The 18,870-nt window shown below is 31.6% G+C and overlaps 4 protein-coding genes across 4 annotated transcripts; 3 read left to right on the top strand and 1 right to left on the bottom strand.

Annotated features, from left to right (window-relative positions):
• Positions 1–3,056: 3,056 nt before the first annotated feature.
• LOC124912376 lies at positions 3,057–3,959 on the top strand. Its single transcript, XM_047452987.1, has 2 exons — positions 3,057–3,127; positions 3,262–3,959. Exon 2 carries the CDS (start codon positions 3,278–3,280, stop codon positions 3,698–3,700), a length of 423 nt encoding a protein of 140 aa, XP_047308943.1. The 5' UTR covers positions 3,057–3,127; positions 3,262–3,277; the 3' UTR covers positions 3,701–3,959.
• A 2,559-nt stretch (positions 3,960–6,518) lies between these two features.
• LOC124911350 (2,3-bisphosphoglycerate-independent phosphoglycerate mutase) lies at positions 6,519–9,299 on the top strand. Its single transcript, XM_047451819.1, has 7 exons — positions 6,519–6,772; positions 6,864–6,991; positions 7,097–7,247; positions 7,329–8,150; positions 8,252–8,347; positions 8,627–8,782; positions 8,875–9,299. The coding sequence occupies exons 1-7, from the start codon at positions 6,611–6,613 to the stop codon at positions 9,037–9,039; spliced, it is 1,680 nt and encodes a 559-aa protein (XP_047307775.1). The 5' UTR covers positions 6,519–6,610; the 3' UTR covers positions 9,040–9,299.
• A 613-nt stretch (positions 9,300–9,912) lies between these two features.
• Positions 9,913–11,682, bottom strand: LOC124912698 (ADP-ribosylation factor GTPase-activating protein AGD12-like). Its single transcript, XM_047453347.1, has 8 exons — positions 11,670–11,682; positions 11,512–11,593; positions 11,358–11,433; positions 11,098–11,261; positions 10,886–10,988; positions 10,666–10,782; positions 10,501–10,596; positions 9,913–10,432 (listed from the first exon to the last, which is right to left on the bottom strand). The coding sequence occupies exons 1-8, from the start codon at positions 11,680–11,682 to the stop codon at positions 10,151–10,153; spliced, it is 933 nt and encodes a 310-aa protein (XP_047309303.1). The 3' UTR covers positions 9,913–10,150.
• A 640-nt stretch (positions 11,683–12,322) lies between these two features.
• Positions 12,323–18,377, top strand: LOC124912034 (general transcription and DNA repair factor IIH helicase subunit XPB1-like). Its single transcript, XM_047452590.1, has 20 exons — positions 12,323–12,382; positions 12,457–12,503; positions 12,589–12,661; positions 12,746–12,905; positions 12,993–13,215; positions 13,305–13,361; positions 13,544–13,678; positions 13,775–13,855; positions 14,007–14,094; positions 14,262–14,599; positions 15,109–15,184; positions 15,473–15,666; positions 15,751–15,914; positions 16,176–16,248; positions 16,339–16,452; positions 17,320–17,400; positions 17,503–17,562; positions 17,718–17,801; positions 17,897–18,039; positions 18,139–18,377. Exons 1-20 carry the CDS (start codon positions 12,373–12,375, stop codon positions 18,224–18,226), a joined length of 2,289 nt encoding a protein of 762 aa, XP_047308546.1. The 5' UTR covers positions 12,323–12,372; the 3' UTR covers positions 18,227–18,377.
• The last annotated feature ends 493 nt before the right edge of the window (positions 18,378–18,870 follow it).

Here is an 18,870-nt window from a genome sequence, read left to right as displayed (position 1 = left end):
ATAATAATATGCCATCCCGTGATAGGATGATTTTTTTCAAGATAATTTAGCATTCCATATTAAGGTTGGTTTCATAAATTGATATGGGGTTAATATAATTTATATACTAACATATGTTGAACAAATATACAACAAAAATTTCAAAATACTCTAATTTTATTATTATATTTGATAGAATATAATTATTTTATTAGGGCTGGGCTTACATGAAGTTGTGTTTTTGATTTTTTTTTTTTTAATTATTTAATTATTCAAGTTGTCAATCAAACTATTTTTTTTTATAAATTTCAAAATTTAAATTCAAAATAATATTATAATAATTAAACTAATTAAAAATATATTAACCTATATATGTTTTAATTAGGATTAGAATGTTAATCAGAATAAAATAAGAATATAAATATTTTAAATTTAAATTATGTAATTGAAATAATAATTAAATAAAAATAATTTCAAATAACACGCATCAATACCTTATACTTTTTCTTTTTCCTTTTCTTTTTCTTATAAGAGCTTGTTTAATGTTGATTATTTGGGGATTAGAGGTTCCTAATTTTATTTATTATTATTATGATTTAATATATATAAAAATAAATTTGATTTAAAGTTCAAATGGTAAGAGTATGTAAAAAGACCACAAATTAAATTCTATATTTATAACTTCGATGAAACTAACTATAAATTTAGTTTATTTTGGATCATTTAATTTTTTTATCCAAAATCCATTTATCCCATTATATATATTTTTTTAATTTTTAAATTACTTAATTTATTAATTAAAATGTTTTTATTTTATCTTTATAAAATTTAATTTTTAAATATAAAATTACATTATCATTTAACCAATTAAAATTTTAAATATATATGTTTTCATAAATCAATAAAAAATAATAAAACACCTCAACCAACATCAAACTAACTCTTAAAAGCTTATTAATCTTGGGTTTTTTCTCTTCTGAATTTTTGATAATATATATATATATATATTAAAACTAGATTTTTTAACGTTTAATAACATTGATGAGATAGAAACATGAGAGAAAAAATATGAATAAAAAGTATTTTAATATTTGAATGGATAAAAAAATGAGTTAAATGAAATGACTAGAGGAAAAATATTGAATCTTTGATTAAAGTTTTACAAAAATCTATATTTATTCCTTTAATTATTATAAATATATCTAAAATATTTAATTATTATTTGGAGCGTAATTTATTATATATTAATAAAAAAATTGCAAGCAGTCTAGATTAATTGTGAGGGATATATATCACGCTTTTGGACGATATTTGATATAATATTAAAAGGCTAGCTATAATGTATATTAAGTATTTTTATTGCAATATGTAGAAATAAAAATATTAAGAAAAACGTTTGATTCTTAATTTAGTAGTTTTGCTAGTCGAATAAGATATAGAAGAAAATAAAAAATTAGGAAGAGTTCTTCACGTAATAGAGTTTTACTTTTTGTAAGACGCAAACTGTCTAAACAAAATGTTATGCATTAACAAAACAAGCATAGTTTTCATTTTACAATTTGCTCGCTAAAATTATTTCATGTGATTTTTGTTGAAATAAACTTTGGAAATCAAAGATTCCATATAAATATGTCTCGTTCTTTGGATGAAACGTTATTCACGATGGAATTCTTACAAATAATATGTATGAAAAAATTGTATTATGGTAAGTCGTTATTGTATGTCACAAGAATGTTGAGTCGACAATCCACTTATTTTTGCATTGTCAATGAGTGACTAGTTTATGAAATATTTTGTAGAGTATAACTAGAATTCACTAGGTGATGCCCGATAATTGCTGAAAATTTTGGATTAATACGGCTAATATGACATAGGACTGCAAATGAGTAAAGTCGCTCGTGAGTGCTCGCGAACCGCTCGAATAAAGTCGCTCGTGAGTGCTCGCGAACCGCTCGAACAAAGCTTGACTTGAGCTTGATTTTGACGTCTGAGTTCGAGTCGAGTTCAAGCTCGTATAATACTTGATCGATGACTTGTCAAACTTTTTCGAGCCTGATAATATATAATTTATTTATTTATTTTAATATTAAAATTTAAAACAAATATATTTTTTTCTCCCTCTTTTCAAAGTTTTTATATCATGCCCAAAATCTACATTATTATATTTTATTGCTCAAAAGTTAAAAAACAAAACCCTAATTCCCTAAAGCATTATCATATCGATGATATCGTACATTAGTCTTCCTCTTCACCATTTCTTTTACTCATTCATAGTTTCTTCATTTTTTTCATATTATTTCTCATTTTTACAATTTTTCTCACTCAACCATAAGAGTTTCTTCATTTTTTTCATATTAATTATATCTCACTTACACTATTTTTCTCTCATTAATTCACAAGAGATTGCTTCATTTTCTTCATATTATACTAGTATTCTTTTATATCACTATTGTTTTTGCTTTTTAAATAACACTAATTTCTTTTTGTTTCAAGAAAATTCGACGACAAAGAAGGAAACAAACTCTTTTATATATATCATTTTTAAAATTTTGAATAGTTACGATGATTTCACATTTTAATTTTAAAATATAATGTTTAAAATGTTGAATAAATATGAAAGTTTGATATTTCATTTTGAAAATAAAATTTGGTTTAAATTCGAGCTCGAGAATAAACTTTTTTCAAACTTTCAAGTTAAGTCAAGCTTGTAGGTAAATATTTGAGTCGAACTCGAGCTTAAACAAGTTTGAGCTCGACTCTACTCATTTACAGGCTTAATATGACCTATCTACATATTTGAATTAACATTCCAATTATTTTCTTGTGAACTATAATTTGAAAAAAAATGGTAAATATTCTATTATCGTAGTTGTTCGATATGTATCATTAATAATGTTATTATTATAACATGAGTTTATTCTCACAAGTCTATAATCATTCTTTTTTTTATGATATAACATTGTATTTATTTATTTATTTATTTATTTATTATTATTATTATTTTTCATTTCATGCCTAGTCTATGTGTTTATACTATTCTTATTAAATATATATATATATATATATATATATATATATATAATAGTTTATTGGGTGAGAGAGTGAATTAACTAGTGAGGGAAAGAAGGAGCGGCGATTTAACAAAAAAGTAAGCTTTTTTCCCGTGAGTAATTTCTCCGACAAGTTCTTTTTCTAATTTCCACTGATTTGACTCTAAAAACCAATCCCTTTTGACTCCAATCGCCATTTAAGACTGAATTCCTCTATTCCTTCCAATTCCAGATAGATAGGCAAAACTATGGAGAATCACTACTATAGATCCGTCGTCTTCATCGCTGTTTTCTTCACCGCCCTTGTAATGTCGTCGATCCCATCGGCAGAGACCAGAGATCTCAGGCCGACAGAACACGGCCTTGACTTTCAAAGTAACATTACAGAGGTACCAAAGATGCAGGCGTTCTTCGATGGAAATAAGAACACTACGTCGGCGCCGAAAATCCCGATCCCGGAGGCGAAAGATCCGAGCGATGAAGAGTGGTGGAGGAAGGTAACGTCTGAAAGCAAGGGACCTAGCGATAGAAGGAAGGATCGAGTTAGAAAAGCTTTGATGGTGGCGACCCTGGTCTGCGGTACCGCCGGCGTTGCGTTGCTTGCGGTGGCGGCGTTTCTGTTCATTGTTCAGTCTCGCCGGCAGAAATATGCAAAACCCACCTCGAATTGAGAGTTCTCTGGATTGTTGTGATTTTCTGTGAATAGAATCTGCTTAATTTTGAGAAATTCGTCGGGTTTTTTAATAATCAAGATATTCTTCGACATTGTTATGATGATGATGATATAGTCTTTATTGTTGTTGTTAAAGTTTCTTCACCTTTAGTTATTATTATGTGAGGAGTTTAATGAAGTTAGATTCAGCAATAATAATTGTTACTATCTAGTCTAGACCATGGTAAAGATGTCAAGTTTAAGGTTTAATTTAATGAGGGTTTAATTTAATGAGTGTTTCTCTTTTGATTTTCTTAGAATGATTTGTAAAATTGTGTCTTGGATTTGGAATCTCTCTTTTTAAACATCAAAAGTTAAACTATTCATTGATAAAGTTAGAAATAACCAGATTTTTACTTAATTGTTTTAAATATTGTTAATTTATTAGGTACATTACATTTATAAATAAATAAAAAATAATTATCATTAATTTAATTACTGAATTTTAATCAATCTTATAAATGTCATGTGGATAATAAGTTAACGACGTTTAAAATTGTTAAGACAAAATCTCGTTTTCGTATAACTTTAACCCTGAGAAGTCTCAAATTTTGAAGTTAGATGAGATATCCGAAATTTCAAATAGCTCCAATAAAAAGCCATAATTTGACAATTCAGTCATTTTTTATTCATCTAAATCACATTACAAGCCCGTGGGATTAAATACTCCAATTATAATTTGTTAACAATTTTATTTACCTTCTTTCAAAAATTGTTATTTACTTTTGCTTGAAAATATTTGTGGATAGGATTAAGCTTTCAAAAACAAAGCATTATTATTGTTGTTGTTATTGTGTAGGTCCAAGTTATTGAGATGTGAGAACATAAAGACCAAATGAGATAGTGGCTTAATTTAGACACAATAATGAAAAGAAGGAGAAGCAAACTTCTCCCACCCATTAATAATTGGTTACAAGTCTTTTCTATTTACTAATCTTTTATTCTATATTTATTAAGTGTGATAAATTGAGAATGAAAATAATATTACGAATTAAATAGTGCTTAACATTTGGGCAAAAGAGAGAAATAAAAAAACATACCAAAAAAACAATTTAAAAAATGACCATATTAAAGACAAAAATGTTCCAATAATCTTGAACATAACCATGTTTGGGACAAAAATTTCTTAAATATAATTATTTTTTCGAAGATATCATTTTTTTAAAATTTATTATTACATTTTTTTAGATATAATTTTTTTTATTTATATCACGTTGATTTTGTAGCATTATTTTTGTTATAATTTGTTGTCGAAATCATTTATCTTTCCTATAAATAGTTTTAATTAAATAAGGTTTGATTTAAATTAAATCTTAATGAGTAAGTAAAAGAATTGTAATGAATGTTAGTGCCACATATTATAAAGTTAGGTGCCTAATCTAGTCATGTTCCCACCAACAAAGGAAGTAACCTACCAACAAAGGAAGTAAGGACTGTTTTATTTTATTATTATTTATTTATTCTATAAATTAAAGAATAGAGACAAATCCATTTTGGATATTTCTCAATTTTGATTTTCTATTTGAAAAAATCTGTTATGAATTTGGACCACATACCATCGTGGGCCTTGCACCTTATTCAAAGTTGGGCCTAAGTTCTATCTATAACACTCTTTAGATCCACTCATATATAATGACCTCATTTTCTTAAAATTATCAAATATGATCTAAATAAATTGTTTATAAATGGACTCATTATACAATACAACAAAATTATTAAGCATACATTTAATTAATTCCAAAGTAAAGTAAATCAGACTAATAATTATATATATTTTAAAAATAATAATTAAAGCTTGAACCTATTACCTTGTCATTATTAGTCTTGTACAGTATTCTAAATTAGACTAATAATATTTAATTTATTATACCTAATGGCAATTATAATGTAAAACTTTGTTTATTGAAAATATAATATGAACATCATATTGGGCTGTATAATTGAAAAATATTTTACCTTACCAAATATTGCTCTTAATTAAATATTTTGAATTAATGGTTAAATTGTGATGACCAAATTCCGAAAATATGTAAATGATTAAATTAGTGTGAGATTACTAAAATAAAGAAAAAATAAATAAATGAATATTTCATATAATAGTAAATTAAATGTAAATAATCAAATTAGTGTGTTTACAAAAATAAAGGAAACAAATTAAGTGAATATTTCATATGATACTAAATTAAATTGAAAAAAAGAAGAATTTTAAAGTTATATCACATTACTTCTAAAAACTTATTATATATATATTTTTAAAATTTTGCTCCAACCCACCTCATTTTTTTAATGTAAATTCAAATTTTGAAAGTGTTATTTTATTTAATATTCAATAAAAACATTTTCATATATATTTTCAAATTTACTTTCCCCAAAAAACAAATACCTTTTTAACAGCACATAGTACTTTGATACTTTCCACTTGTTTCAGAAAAAACAGGGGGTAAATATATGGAGAAAACAGATGTACATTAGGGCTTGTTTGAACCTTGAGGTAATAGTATTAAATAATTTAAATTAGATTATTCAAATAATTCAAATTTTCTCAAAATAATTATTTTTTCATCAAATTATTAGTAAAATATCCTTTATATATTTTATCAATCACAAAATATTAGATTTTCTTATAGCTGAATTAAAATAACTCAAATAATACATTTTCTTGTGCAACAAGACTATTTAAAAATAAACAAAAGATCTAATCCAAACAAGGCTTAAAAAGAAGCGGATTTTTGCAAATGAGATCTCCTTTATATAGCGTGAGGTCGTTGCGCATCAAAGCATATGCCATTTGACCCAATATTGATTTTCTGGATCTGCAAATTCTAACGCCGCGCGATCGGAGATTGTTAAGAGAGAAGAAGAATCGAAAATGGGTAGTTCTGGATTCTCATGGAAACTGGCCGATCATCCTAAGCTTCCTAAGGGAAAGACCATCGCTTTGATTGTTTTGGATGGTTGGGGCGAAGCTAAAGCCAATAAATACAACTGTATCCATGTCGCCGAGACCCCTACAATGGATTCTCTGAAGCAGGTTTCCTTTCTTTCTGTATTTATATGTATACCTGTTATGGGTTTTTGTTTGTTTTTACATTTTCCATGCTTTTGGATCTGTGCGATTTCAGGGAGCTCCAGATAGATGGAGATTAGTTAGGGCACATGGAAAGGCTGTTGGGCTTCCTACTGAGGATGATATGGGTAACAGTGAAGTGGGTCACAATGCTCTTGGTGCTGGACGGATTTATGCTCAAGGGTAATCGCGTTTGTTATTCTATCTTCTGGATTTCATTTCTTTATTTTGATTGTTTGCATGTATTTGAAATGTATCTGACTGAATGAAATCATGTATATTGAAAAGGGCCAAGCTTGTTGATCTTGCTCTTGCATCTGGTAAGATCTATGATGGAGAAGGATTTGCTTATATTAAGCAGTCATTTGAAACTGGTACATTGCATCTCATTACTTTGTTGAGTGATGGTGGTGTTCATTCTCGAATTGATCAATTGCTGGTAAATGATTCAGATTTCAGACACCCTTATTTATCTTTTTACTTCTTTTTTTGTTGTTGCTAATGTTTTCTCTGGTTTCAGCTTTTGCTAAAGGGTGCTGCTGATAAAGGTGCCAAGAGGATCCGAGTTCATATCCTCACTGACGGTCGTGATGTCTTGGATGGTTCGAGTATAGGCTTTGTCGAAACACTTGAGGCTGATCTATCTGCACTGCGCAGTAAAGGCGTCGATGCCCAGATTGCATCGGGTGGTGGTCGAATGTATGTTACAATGGATCGATATGAGAATGATTGGAGTGTTGTGAAACGTGGGTGGGATGCTCAAGTTCTTGGTGAGGCTCCTCATAAATTCAAGAACGCAGTTGAAGCTGTGAAGAAATTGAGGGAGATTCCAAAGGCAAACGATCAATATCTTGAGCCCTTTGTGATTGTTGACGAACAAGGGAAAGCTGTTGGTCCGATTGTTGATGGAGATGCAGTTGTGACTTGCAATTTCCGAGCTGACAGAATGACTATGCTGGCTAAAGCTCTTGAATATGAAGATTTCAACATATTTGATCGCGTTCGTTTCCCTAAAATTAATTATGCTGGTATGCTTCAGTATGACGGGGAACTAAAGCTTCCCAGCAAATACCTTGTTTCTCCACCGGAGATTGAGAGAACTTCTGGTGAATATTTGGTCCACAATGGGGTTCACACTTTTGCTTGCAGTGAGACTGTGAAGTTTGGTCATGTTACCTTCTTTTGGAATGGGAATCGTTCTGGATACTTTAATGAAGAGATGGAAGAGTATGTTGAGATTCCAAGTGATTCTGGAATCACATTTAATGTTAAGCCTAAGATGAAGGCTGTTGAGATTGCTGAGAAGGCTAGGGATGCTATTCTAAGCGGCAAATTTCACCAGGTAACTCTTTTAAACAAACAAAATTGATAAAAAATTCCCAAAACTATCGTTTTTGTTTTTGACAAATGTGGTTTAAAATCTGGCCTTCTTTTTTGTTCTAGGTTCGTGTCAACCTTCCTAATGGTGACATGGTGGGACACACTGGTGATATTGATGCCACCGTTGTTGCTTGCAAAGCTGCAGATGAAGCTGTCAAGGTTTAACTTCTATTCTTGAATCTTGATCATATCTGCTTCATTGGCAAACAATTTTATATCTGGATTCTATTATTAAATTTCCCTTAGAGAGTATTTTGGCTGAGATGATTTAAATAAAGAGAAGTAATGAGTTGTTTGAAATTATTCTTAAATAAATCAGATCAAGCAAAGCATAGGAATCCACCAATCATTTTTGGGATATATATATTCAGATACTTTTGAATCTAGCTGTTGTTGTTATTGATTGAATTCAAATTTTATGTATTTGGATGTTGGCAGATTATACTTGATGCAATTGAGCAAGTGGGAGGAATATATGTGGTTACTGCCGATCATGGAAACGCAGAAGACATGGTAAAGAGGAACAAGAAGGGAGAGCCAGATCTTGATAAAAATGGAAATGTTCAAATTTTGACCTCTCACACTCTTGAACCTGTAAGAACATTATCTAAATCTGCATTATTATTATTACTATATCGAGGTGAAAAACCGAGAAATAATTTGTGGGTTTGGTTGCATTTGTACAGGTGCCTATTGCAATTGGAGGGCCAGGTTTGGCGGCTGGTGTGAGGTACAGGAAGGATGTTCCAACTGGAGGACTTGCAAATGTGGCTGCGACAGTGATCAATCTCCATGGATTTGAGGCACCTAGTGACTATGAAACTACCCTAATTGAGGTGGTCGACAACTAAAACCACAAAGCCAAAACAGACCATCTTCGAGAAAGAAGGGTTTTTGACTTCTGTGTTATTTTGTTCATTTTTGTCTACTGAAAATTTTAGCCTGTTGCGGTTCTTGTTAGGTCAAGAATAAATAATGGAACTCATCCTTATTATCGACCAAAACTTGATCAAAAAAGAAGGAAGAACTTATTCTTCTTCTTATGATATTTAATCATTAGTTGGAACTAAAACTATTAAATGTTGGAATGAGTTTTTTTTCTCTTTCCTTTAGCCATATTGTTTTCTTATCATCTAATTTGTTTTTCCTTCATTTCATATTTAGTTTTAACATTATAAAACTACTTTAAACTACTTTAAATAACCTCTTGTTGGCCCTTTTGTTCATCAAAGTAACCATAACTTCATCATTCTTAGCTGACCCTTCAAGAAGTAATCATACCTTCATCATTCTTAGACGACCCTTTAAGTTCATCAAAGATTTAACTTCATTAAGCATAGTTGGGTCTTGTTTTGTCAAATTATTAGGAGAATTGAATCACACTTCACTCCTATTGTATGAGATTCCTTAAATCTTAATAATATTTCCTTGTTTTTTAACCAAAACAATAATTTGAGGGTACATGCAATAGGATTTCTATATAAAAATTTGCCAGAAATGGAGAATATTGCACAATTTAGGCAGGATTGCTGACATAATTGAGAACGATTCATCGATGACTATTCATAAAAAAACAAAAGTTTATGACAACAAACTTAGTCCGACTAAACAGGACACAATACATAACAAAACGCAAACCCAACCCAAAATTTAGTAGCTCTAACTGTAATAGAATTTGTAACAAATAGAGAAAGTAATTTATATAAGTCAGTCACATCTATTCCCATGAAACTCTATATATAAATTTAGGTCAAATAATGTGTTACAAAGTAAGAAAAATTGGCTTCATCAAGAGAGAAAGCTTGATGGAGAAACATGTGAAGAATTTTAGAATCTGGAAAAAACTTTAAATGATTTACAAAACTAGAATTCTCTATACAAAATGGCTTCAATGAGAATTGAGAGCTTATTATTATTGATTACAAGAAGAGAGTTAGTTATATTTAAGATTAGTTAAGATGATTATTGCTCAAGAGGAATCCATTCTAGTTCTAGATCAATCTCTCCCGATTCCACATTCTGTAGCTTAAGACTCACTTCCTCCTTCACCCTCCCATCGACTATATTCACAGTGCTGTCTTCTACGAGGGCATTATCATCCGCCTTTAGCCATTTCCCAATTTGCATGTTTCCAAACATTGCAGCATCCCCATATACCATTGCAGAACTTATCATCCATTGTATATCAATATCTGCCTCACCCATTATGTCATCAGCAGAAAATGTATCATAGTCATACACTTCCTGCATGCATGTACAATTTCGTTATCTTCGAAAATTGTTAAAAACACAAAGCAATCTTCTTTTTTTACCAATTTCACCGGCCCATAATTCTGGGGAACTGAAAGCATCAGCTCCTCGTTCCATATCGGATTAAGATTACTCCTCATAACAGTTGTTTGCGCTTTCTATATAAAGTTGATCATATTAGCATTTTCAACAAATACAAAAATCGGGACTGGACTCAACTCACTCACCTGTTGCCCGAGAGTAAGAACAACATAAGGATCACTCGACAACATATCTCTGACAGCTAAATTTGTGCCTTTAACCACTTTTATCTTGAGCATTCCTATAAATTCCACCATTCCTTCCTGCCAGCCAAGATAGCCATCAGGATTTCATAATTATTTATTTAGTATGAATAGAATTAAACCACACAAAAAAGATGTAGATCTTTGGATAGAAAATGACTACGGAATGAGATGAACTAGACTGCAAATTGCTGCTTGACTTCTTGTTGGAATTTGAAGAAATACGTAAGCTAGGCTTCACAAATTCTTGCAGCTCGTACTTAGACCTACAGTAGAAACAAACCAAAGAAAGGTGGGTGAGATTTAAATGATTTGATTAACATATATACCAAAAATAGTTTAGTTGACACTGATTTATTGATCATAAGAACTGACCTGATAAATTTAGAACGGTCCTCGTGGCTAGAATCTAGCCTAGGTTTCGAGAAACCATCTGGAATATAAGCCTGGTAAATAGAATTAGCAGAAGCATTTCCTCCAACATCAATCATCGCCTCGATTTCATCCTCTGTCCATTCATCTAATGTCACCGATAAAACCTGTTGTTGTTGTTTAAATCACTTATGAGTTATGACATACAATTTTTTTTTTATCCAATTCACCTATCAATCATTGAGAACCATCACTCAATTTACCTTTGAGATATGTGTTCCAAGGCTTCTGTGCACTCCACAACATTTTAAGCATATGAAAACCCCAATATTGACTGACCTGAAAGTAGAAACCAATCCTCTCAACCCAACTTTATCAATATTTTTAAAATATCGAATACTAAGTAAAGAAACATACGCCCACTTCGGGTCTGGAGAACCACAATCTGCACAAAAACGATTATCCTTTTGCATCTGCAGATCTTTCAATTTTCCTTTACCTACAAAAATCAAGTAGTAGTAAAAGGAATGATATGAATTACTCCCTTAAAACCCCAATTGAATTCAAATATATACCTGATTTACTCATTTCTCTGTTTCAGATTCAAAATCATCAAAAACAAAACGTTTCCTCTTTACCAGTTCGCAAATTTCCTCGACACTACACCTTATTCAAGATAAATCCTTCAAGAATAAGCATTATAAATCAAATCATCAATATAAATTCATCCAATTGTCATGAAATTGTTAAGAAATCACAATGCGCGCCTATAAATCCATGATTACATCTCAATCGCAAAGAAAACTATCAAAACACTGATTAAAATAAGAAAACGAGGATCAAGATCAAGAAAACCAAAATCTGAGATAAGCAATGCAGAAACATTGTAATTCAATTCAGCCATTCAAATCGAATGAACCAAAAAGTAATTCCAAACCCTTACTTCGTATCTAAACACCTTACAGATAGAGATAGAGAGAGAAACAATGGCGAATGCATAGAGATGAAGAAATTGGTTTGTTCAATGATAGAGAGAGAAAGAGATTTCTAACGGTTATTAAGAAACTTTCAAAGTCACCCTTCTTCTTACAATTAAGTTTACATTTTACCCTCAAACTTAAAAATCAAACTTTTAATATATACGACTGCTTTATGGCGGTTCATTTAACCTTGACCGCCATTCTCGCCGGCGGTTTTCTCTCTCTACTCTCTCTCTCTACTCTCTCTCTCTACGAGCGCTGTTAATCAGACGAACAAGAAGAAGAAGAAGAAGAAGCGATGGGACAAGGTGATAGCAGTTATTACGATGCTTATTTACGATGTTTATATATTGATTGATTTCTTTCAATTGCGATGTTTCAGGTGATAAAGTGCGGCATTCTAAAAGGCTGAAAACATCGACTAACAAGGTTCTTCTGCCGCCCTACCTATTCATGGCGATATATTTGGTAATTTACTAATTTCATGTTATTTGTTGATTTTCGGAAAGTGTAGGAACATCACCGGGAAGATGATGATGATACTTATGTTGTTCCTGAAGAATTTGGTGGTGATAGTCGGGAAGAAGGTGATTTCGTTTTATTTAGGTTGTTTTGCGATGGATTTTGTTATTTTGTTATGTTAAATGTGAAATTTGTTTGAATTTTTTAAGAAACTAAGCAGAGAGACTTCACTAAGCTGGAACTTAAACCTGATCATGTTAATCGTCCTCTATGGGCTTGTGCTGATGGTCGAATCTTCCTCGAGACTTTCTCGCCTTTGTATAAACAAGCATATGATTTCCTTATTGCCATTGCTGAGCCTGTTTGTAGGTACATAAATGGGAATGTGTTTTGTTTTCCATCTCTGTTTGATATACTAGGGCTTAAGTTGTTTGTTTGTTTTTTGTTTGGATGAAGGCCGGAGAGCATGCATGAATATAACCTGACTCCTCATTCGTTATATGCTGCTGTTTCCGTGGGACTTGAAACTGAAACTATCGTGTCTGTCTTGGATAAATTGTCCAAGACTAGGCTTCCAAAAGAAATGGTTGATTTCATATATGCTTCTACTGCAAATTATGGAAAAGTAAAGCTGGTGCTTAAGAAGAACCGTTATTTTATTGAGTCGCCATTTCCGCAGGTTAGTTGGATTTCATTCTTGGTGTTTGAGGTATTGTATGGTAAGATAGGAGATGATTGATTGATGCTAGGTTTGGGGGGGTTTTGCAGGTATTGAAAACATTACTCGAGGATGAAGTAATAGGAAAAGCAAGGATCTCTTCCGAGGTTGGTTGAATAGGTTACGCGTATTTAACTACTATCATTTATTATTTTTATTTTTTGTATTTCAAATATCTTACTATCACTTTGTTGTCAAACATGGACACAATATGCTCTAGCAACAGAAAAAAACATGAAAACAATATTCTCTTTTAACACATTCTCTGAATATGTTTTGAGGAGTTCAGGGAAGTAATGGATTTACTATCAGCAAAACAATGGGTGAAACTGAAAGTAGTCACAGTGAGTTGCTAAACGATGCCGAATTGGCTGCTGCTACAGAAGAAAAAGAAATACATTCATTTGAAATTGACCCTGCTCAGGTAATTATAAGATATTATTATTTCACTAAGTCAATGTGACAAGCCCTGCAGAAATTGTATGTTGTTCAGTAATTGAATTTTCTTAATTACGTGCAGGTTGAGAATGTAAAGCAGCGTTGCTTGCCCAATGCTTTAAACTATCCCATGCTCGAGGAGTATGATTTCCGGAATGATAATGTAAGTTGTTTCTTAGTTCTCTATTCATTGTGAATACAGTATATTATTGATTGGCAATGAAGGGTTTTCTTTTTTGATAGTCAAAGAACTACTTCTATTCCTTTTCACCTTTCTGCAATTTCTATTTAAAGATCTATTTGTCTAATGGTAGGTCAATCCTGACCTTGAGATGGAGCTGAAGCCTCAGGCCCAACCACGGCCTTATCAAGAAAAAAGTCTTAGCAAGATGTTTGGAAATGGTGAGTAAACTTCGTGTCCATGCTTTTCCGTGTTTGGAAGAGAATGCCTCATTTGGAAACACTTATTTGACTGGAGGATTGCTCTTCTAACATTAAAAAAACTCAAATGTTAATTTTCTAGCCAAAATATTTTAAGGTCATCTGATTTTTCTTTCTTGGCATATCAGGAAGAGCAAGATCAGGCATTATTGTGTTGCCATGTGGTGCTGGAAAGTCACTTGTTGGTGTCTCTGCAGCCAGCCGAATAAAGAAGAGCTGCCTTTGTTTGGCCACAAATGCTGTTTCCGTGGACCAATGGGCATTTCAGTTCAAATTGTGGTCAACCATAAAAGATGAACAGATATGTCGTTTTACATCTGATAGTAAAGAAAGGTTCCGTGGAAATGCAGGGGTAGTTGTGACAACATATAACATGGTTGCTTTTAGTGGAAAACGATCTGAAGAATCCGAGAAGATTATCGAGGAAATAAGAAACAGAGAGTGGGGTTTGCTTCTAATGGATGAGGTACACAGAAATACAATGATATTCTCTCTTTTTTCCGGAAAAGGTCAAACATTGTATAAGAGAAAAAAATAATTTATGAGATCGTTCAGATTACGTAGGGAAAAACCTGAAACAAAAACACGCCGTTCAGATTACTTAGGGGAAAAATAGAAACAAAAACAAATGCAAGACATTTAGATTCCTATAGGTCAAAACATTCTTATCCCGTGCAAATCCCTCTTCTCTTGATAGAGGCAAACATGTGGAGGAAAGCCTTGATCCTTTCCTTCCCGAAGCACTTTCCTTGAAAAGTTATTCTATTTCCATTCTTTCCAAATTGTCCACCTCGTGATGATGGGAATTGTTCTCCAATCAGTGCCAATAGTTTAATTTGAGTCCGCCACCATAAATGGCATGACCCAATGGAATTTCAAGATGTTCTGAATAAGGAAATACAATGATATTCATTTGTCAATGCTGTTTTTTTATCCTTGAATACGAGATTTCATTCTTTGTTTTTTCATATGAAGGTGCACGTGGTACCTGCCCACATGTTTAGGAAGGTCATCAGCATTACAAAGTCTCACTGCAAACTGGGTCTTACTGGTACATGTTTAAAAACTTTACGGCTTTATTGGAGGAAGGGTTATTTGGATTTAATCCAAATAATCCTTTCGTCAACTAAAATACTAAATACAGTTACTTTAAACTTTTTTGTAATATTTTATATAATATTAAATACAAAGATATTTTAGTCATTTTAACCAACCCCAAATAATCCACTTTTTCATCCAACAAGAATTTTTCAGATTATTATCATAAACCTACAGCAAACAAGCTCTACTTCAATGCATTATTTTTATATGTTCTGACCATGACTTGAATTGACCGCAGCAACACTTGTCAGAGAAGATGATAGAATTACGGATTTAAACTTCCTTATCGGTCCAAAGCTGTATGAGGCAAATTGGTTGGATTTGGTTAAGGGAGGTTTTATTGCAAATGTTCAGTGTGCTGAAGTCTGGTGTCCAATGACAAAGGAATTTTTTGCCGAATATCTCAAGAAAGAAAATTCAAAGAAGAGACAGGTATGTTCGTGTTGATTTATATTTTATTTCATATTACCAAATCTATCTAATGATGGTATTTTATTTAACTTTTTATCTTTTCAGGCATTGTATGTTATGAATCCTAATAAGTTCAGGGCCTGTGAGTTTCTTATCCGATTTCACGAACAGCAGCGTGGTGATAAGATTATTGTTTTTGCTGACAATCTTTTTGCTTTAACGGAGTATGCAACAAAGCTCCGAAAGCCTATGATATATGGTGCTACAAGGTCTTTTTTCATGCAACCTTTTGTTTTGACTTATATTACCATTTGGAAACACCTATCGTTTTTGTATCTAGATCTCTTTCCAAATAAAGAAACAAAAATAAATTTATGTATTTATTTGGAAACATACCCAGATACAATAACAAGTGTTTCCAAATGAAGCTCATAAATTTCTGTATCCGTATCCAAGGTTTGAAACAACCGATAAATTTCTGAATCAGTCACTAAATTAGTTTTCAAAAGGTTCGTTTGAATTCTTTGCAGCCATTTGGAGAGAACAAAGATTTTGGAGGCTTTCAAGCTAAGTCGTGATGTTAATACTATTTTCCTCTCAAAGGTTAGTTGATCGATTCAAACTGTGACTTATGACATCATTAATCCCCATCATATTGTTGTTTTGACATATCACTTGTTCTGTTGTTTTCAGGTAGGAGACAATTCAATAGATATCCCTGAGGCTAATGTCATTATTCAAATTTCCTCACATGCGGGTTCAAGGCGTCAAGAAGCTCAACGGTTGGGCCGTATTCTTAGGGCAAAGGTCAGCATTAGATAAAATATCCCCCCTTCACTACTTAAATGGTTAGTTAATTATTACTAACAAGTACCCATTTAGATTTTTTTTTTGTTAGATTTCTCAGTGGATGTGGATCCATCCATATGAGATAACATTTTGAAATGGTATTTTAGTCAGTGTCAATTTTTGTTGAAAAATTTTCATTTTGAAATGGTATTTTAGTCAGTGTCAATTTTTGTTGAAAATTTTTCATTTTGTAATTCATAAAATACTGGATCCCCACATACAACCTGAAGGAGTTATTCAATGAATAGTTATAATCACTGAGAATCCAAATACATTTTTGCCTTTATGGTAAAAATAAAGCATAAACTGGAATCTGAAAAAGAAAAGCCTTACAATTTCAAAATAAGTCTATTCTTTGTTTTTTTTCCTCTGGTCACAAGGTCTGAATATTAAATATGAATCATACTTTAAATATATCTTAATCTATTTCTTGAGAAATTATTGACGGTTTCTTATCTCGATCCAGATGCAAAAACAAAAAGCTTTTCGAAATGGGACCCTATTTTTATGTATAAAGTATGAAGAGTGAACTATGAAATTAAGAAAATATTTGATTCTCCGAAAATTCTCTTAGAATTATAATTCCAATTCTAAAGGAATTGTTTACAATTAAAATCTTATGTTTGGAAAAACAAATTATGGAATTGCAATTCCGAATTTAAACTTAAGTCATAAAACAAACAATGGAATTGGATTTGGACCTCCAATTCCGCCTCAAGCAAAACATAGCCCTAATGTTAATGGATATTCTTAAATTAATTTTAAAGAAGATAATATTGTTGACTGATGGATGATAATTTAATTTTGTTGTATTTGAGAGGACAGGGTCGTCTTCAAGATAGGATGGCTGGTGGAAAGGAAGAGTATAATGCATTCTTCTATTCCCTCGTGTCCACAGATACACATGTGTCTTTTCTCTCTTATTCTCTTTGTCATTCTGCGGCTATCTGGCTGCCTGCCTTTCGGTTTCTTACTTAACACCAAGTGAAATTTATGTTGGCATTGCAGGAGATGTATTACTCAACAAAGAGGCAACAGTTTTTAATCGATCAAGGTTATAGCTTTAAGGTAGATAGCTTTATTTCATTGATCCATTTGTCTTAACAAGTACAATAAAATGATGAAAACCTGTCAATTTTTTTTGTCACGTTAGATCTCAATAAACGTCAGAAGATCACCCATATATGTAAATGATTGGTTAATTGTGAATTTTGTTTGAAAAGGTAATTACAGGTTTGCCACCAGATGATTCGGGAGCTGAGTTAAACTATTCTCGTTTGGAAGACCAACTTGCTTTATTGGGAAAGGTTTTAATCTTATTTTTATCTAGTTAGTTCTTGTTCATTCTCTCTATATAATATAAGCTTTTGAGTGAGTGAGTATTTTGTTTGCGGGTAAGCAGGTGTTGAGCGCAGGAGAAGATACGGTTGGGTTAGAAATGTTGGAAGAGGATACAGACGACGTAGCCCTCCAAAAAGCTCGTCGATCTGTAGGGTCAATGACTGCTATGTCTGGAGCAAAGGGGATGGTTTACATGGAATACAAGTATATGCATTATTTGTTTTTTGAATCAATCATTCATTCATTCTTTTGCATAATATTGTAATAAAAAATGCAATTTGTTTTTTTTGCCCAATTTTGCAGTAATGGGAAAGGAAAACTGCAGGGAAAACCAGCTAAACCTAAGGATCCATCCAAGAGGCATAATCTCTTCAAACAACGTTTTCGATGAAAACCATATTAGAACCGTTTGTGTAATATAAGGTCGATGAATTGTGGTTAGATATATAGATTAATCGTTGTTGTAGCTTTATTTTAGTAGAGATAATTGGTGTTAACTTTATCTTAGTTAAAACTTGATTAAATATGATGATTGATAGTGCTATGTACAATGTTCATTTCTAACTGAAGAAAATAAAAACAGAAGAATAATTTTTGAAGGAGATTAAAAAATATGTTATAAAACAAAAGTTATTATTTCTAACCTTAGAAACAAAAAATTAGATCTCAAATAAAATTAAAATATTGACCCAAGACCCAAATGGGCATTAATATAGGGAAATTTGACGAAACTCTAATAGATTTCGAATAAAGTTTACAAAAATATATCCTTTCGAAAGGGATATTTTCATCTTTAGACTTACCGAAAAAGTTATTTTTACAAACTTTATCCGGCCTTAGTAATTACCCAAAAAAGGGTAATTATTAGTCATTTAGTCAAATTTTCCATTAATATAACTCCAAATTTATATCATCATTTAATAAATTCAAGCTCTCAATTAATGTTTTGGTTTCCTTTTATTGCTGTAAGTTCAGATTTATAATAAATATAATATCACAAACACAAGAGAAGAAAAAACTGGTAACCAAAAACAT

Source organism: Impatiens glandulifera, chromosome 8, assembly GCF_907164915.1.
Source record: "Impatiens glandulifera chromosome 8, dImpGla2.1, whole genome shotgun sequence".
Classification (NCBI taxonomy): domain Eukaryota; kingdom Viridiplantae; phylum Streptophyta; class Magnoliopsida; order Ericales; family Balsaminaceae; genus Impatiens; species Impatiens glandulifera.
The sequence above is the reverse complement of the archived record's forward strand: the minus strand, read 5'-3'. Positions and strand labels throughout refer to the sequence as shown.

Coding starts and splice junctions, on each gene's coding strand:
- LOC124911350 (XM_047451819.1), top strand. CDS start 6,611: ATGGGTAGTTCTGGATTCTCATGGAAACTGGCCGATCATCCTAAGCTT. Junction 6,773..6,863: donor CAATGGATTCTCTGAAGCAG/GTTTCCTTTCTT, acceptor GTGCGATTTCAG/GGAGCTCCAGATAGATGGAG. Junction 8,348..8,626: donor CTGCAGATGAAGCTGTCAAG/GTTTAACTTCTA, acceptor GGATGTTGGCAG/ATTATACTTGATGCAATTGA.
- LOC124912376 (XM_047452987.1), top strand. CDS start 3,278: ATGGAGAATCACTACTATAGATCCGTCGTCTTCATCGCTGTTTTCTTC.
- LOC124912034 (XM_047452590.1), top strand. Junction 17,401..17,502: donor TCGTGTCCACAGATACACAT/GTGTCTTTTCTC, acceptor TTGGCATTGCAG/GAGATGTATTACTCAACAAA. Junction 18,040..18,138: donor ATGGTTTACATGGAATACAA/GTATATGCATTA, acceptor CCAATTTTGCAG/TAATGGGAAAGGAAAACTGC.
- LOC124912698 (XM_047453347.1), bottom strand. Junction 11,434..11,511: donor TCTCCAGACCCGAAGTGGGC/GTATGTTTCTTT, acceptor TTCTACTTTCAG/GTCAGTCAATATTGGGGTTT. Junction 11,262..11,357: donor TTGGAACACATATCTCAAAG/GTAAATTGAGTG, acceptor CAACAACAACAG/GTTTTATCGGTGACATTAGA.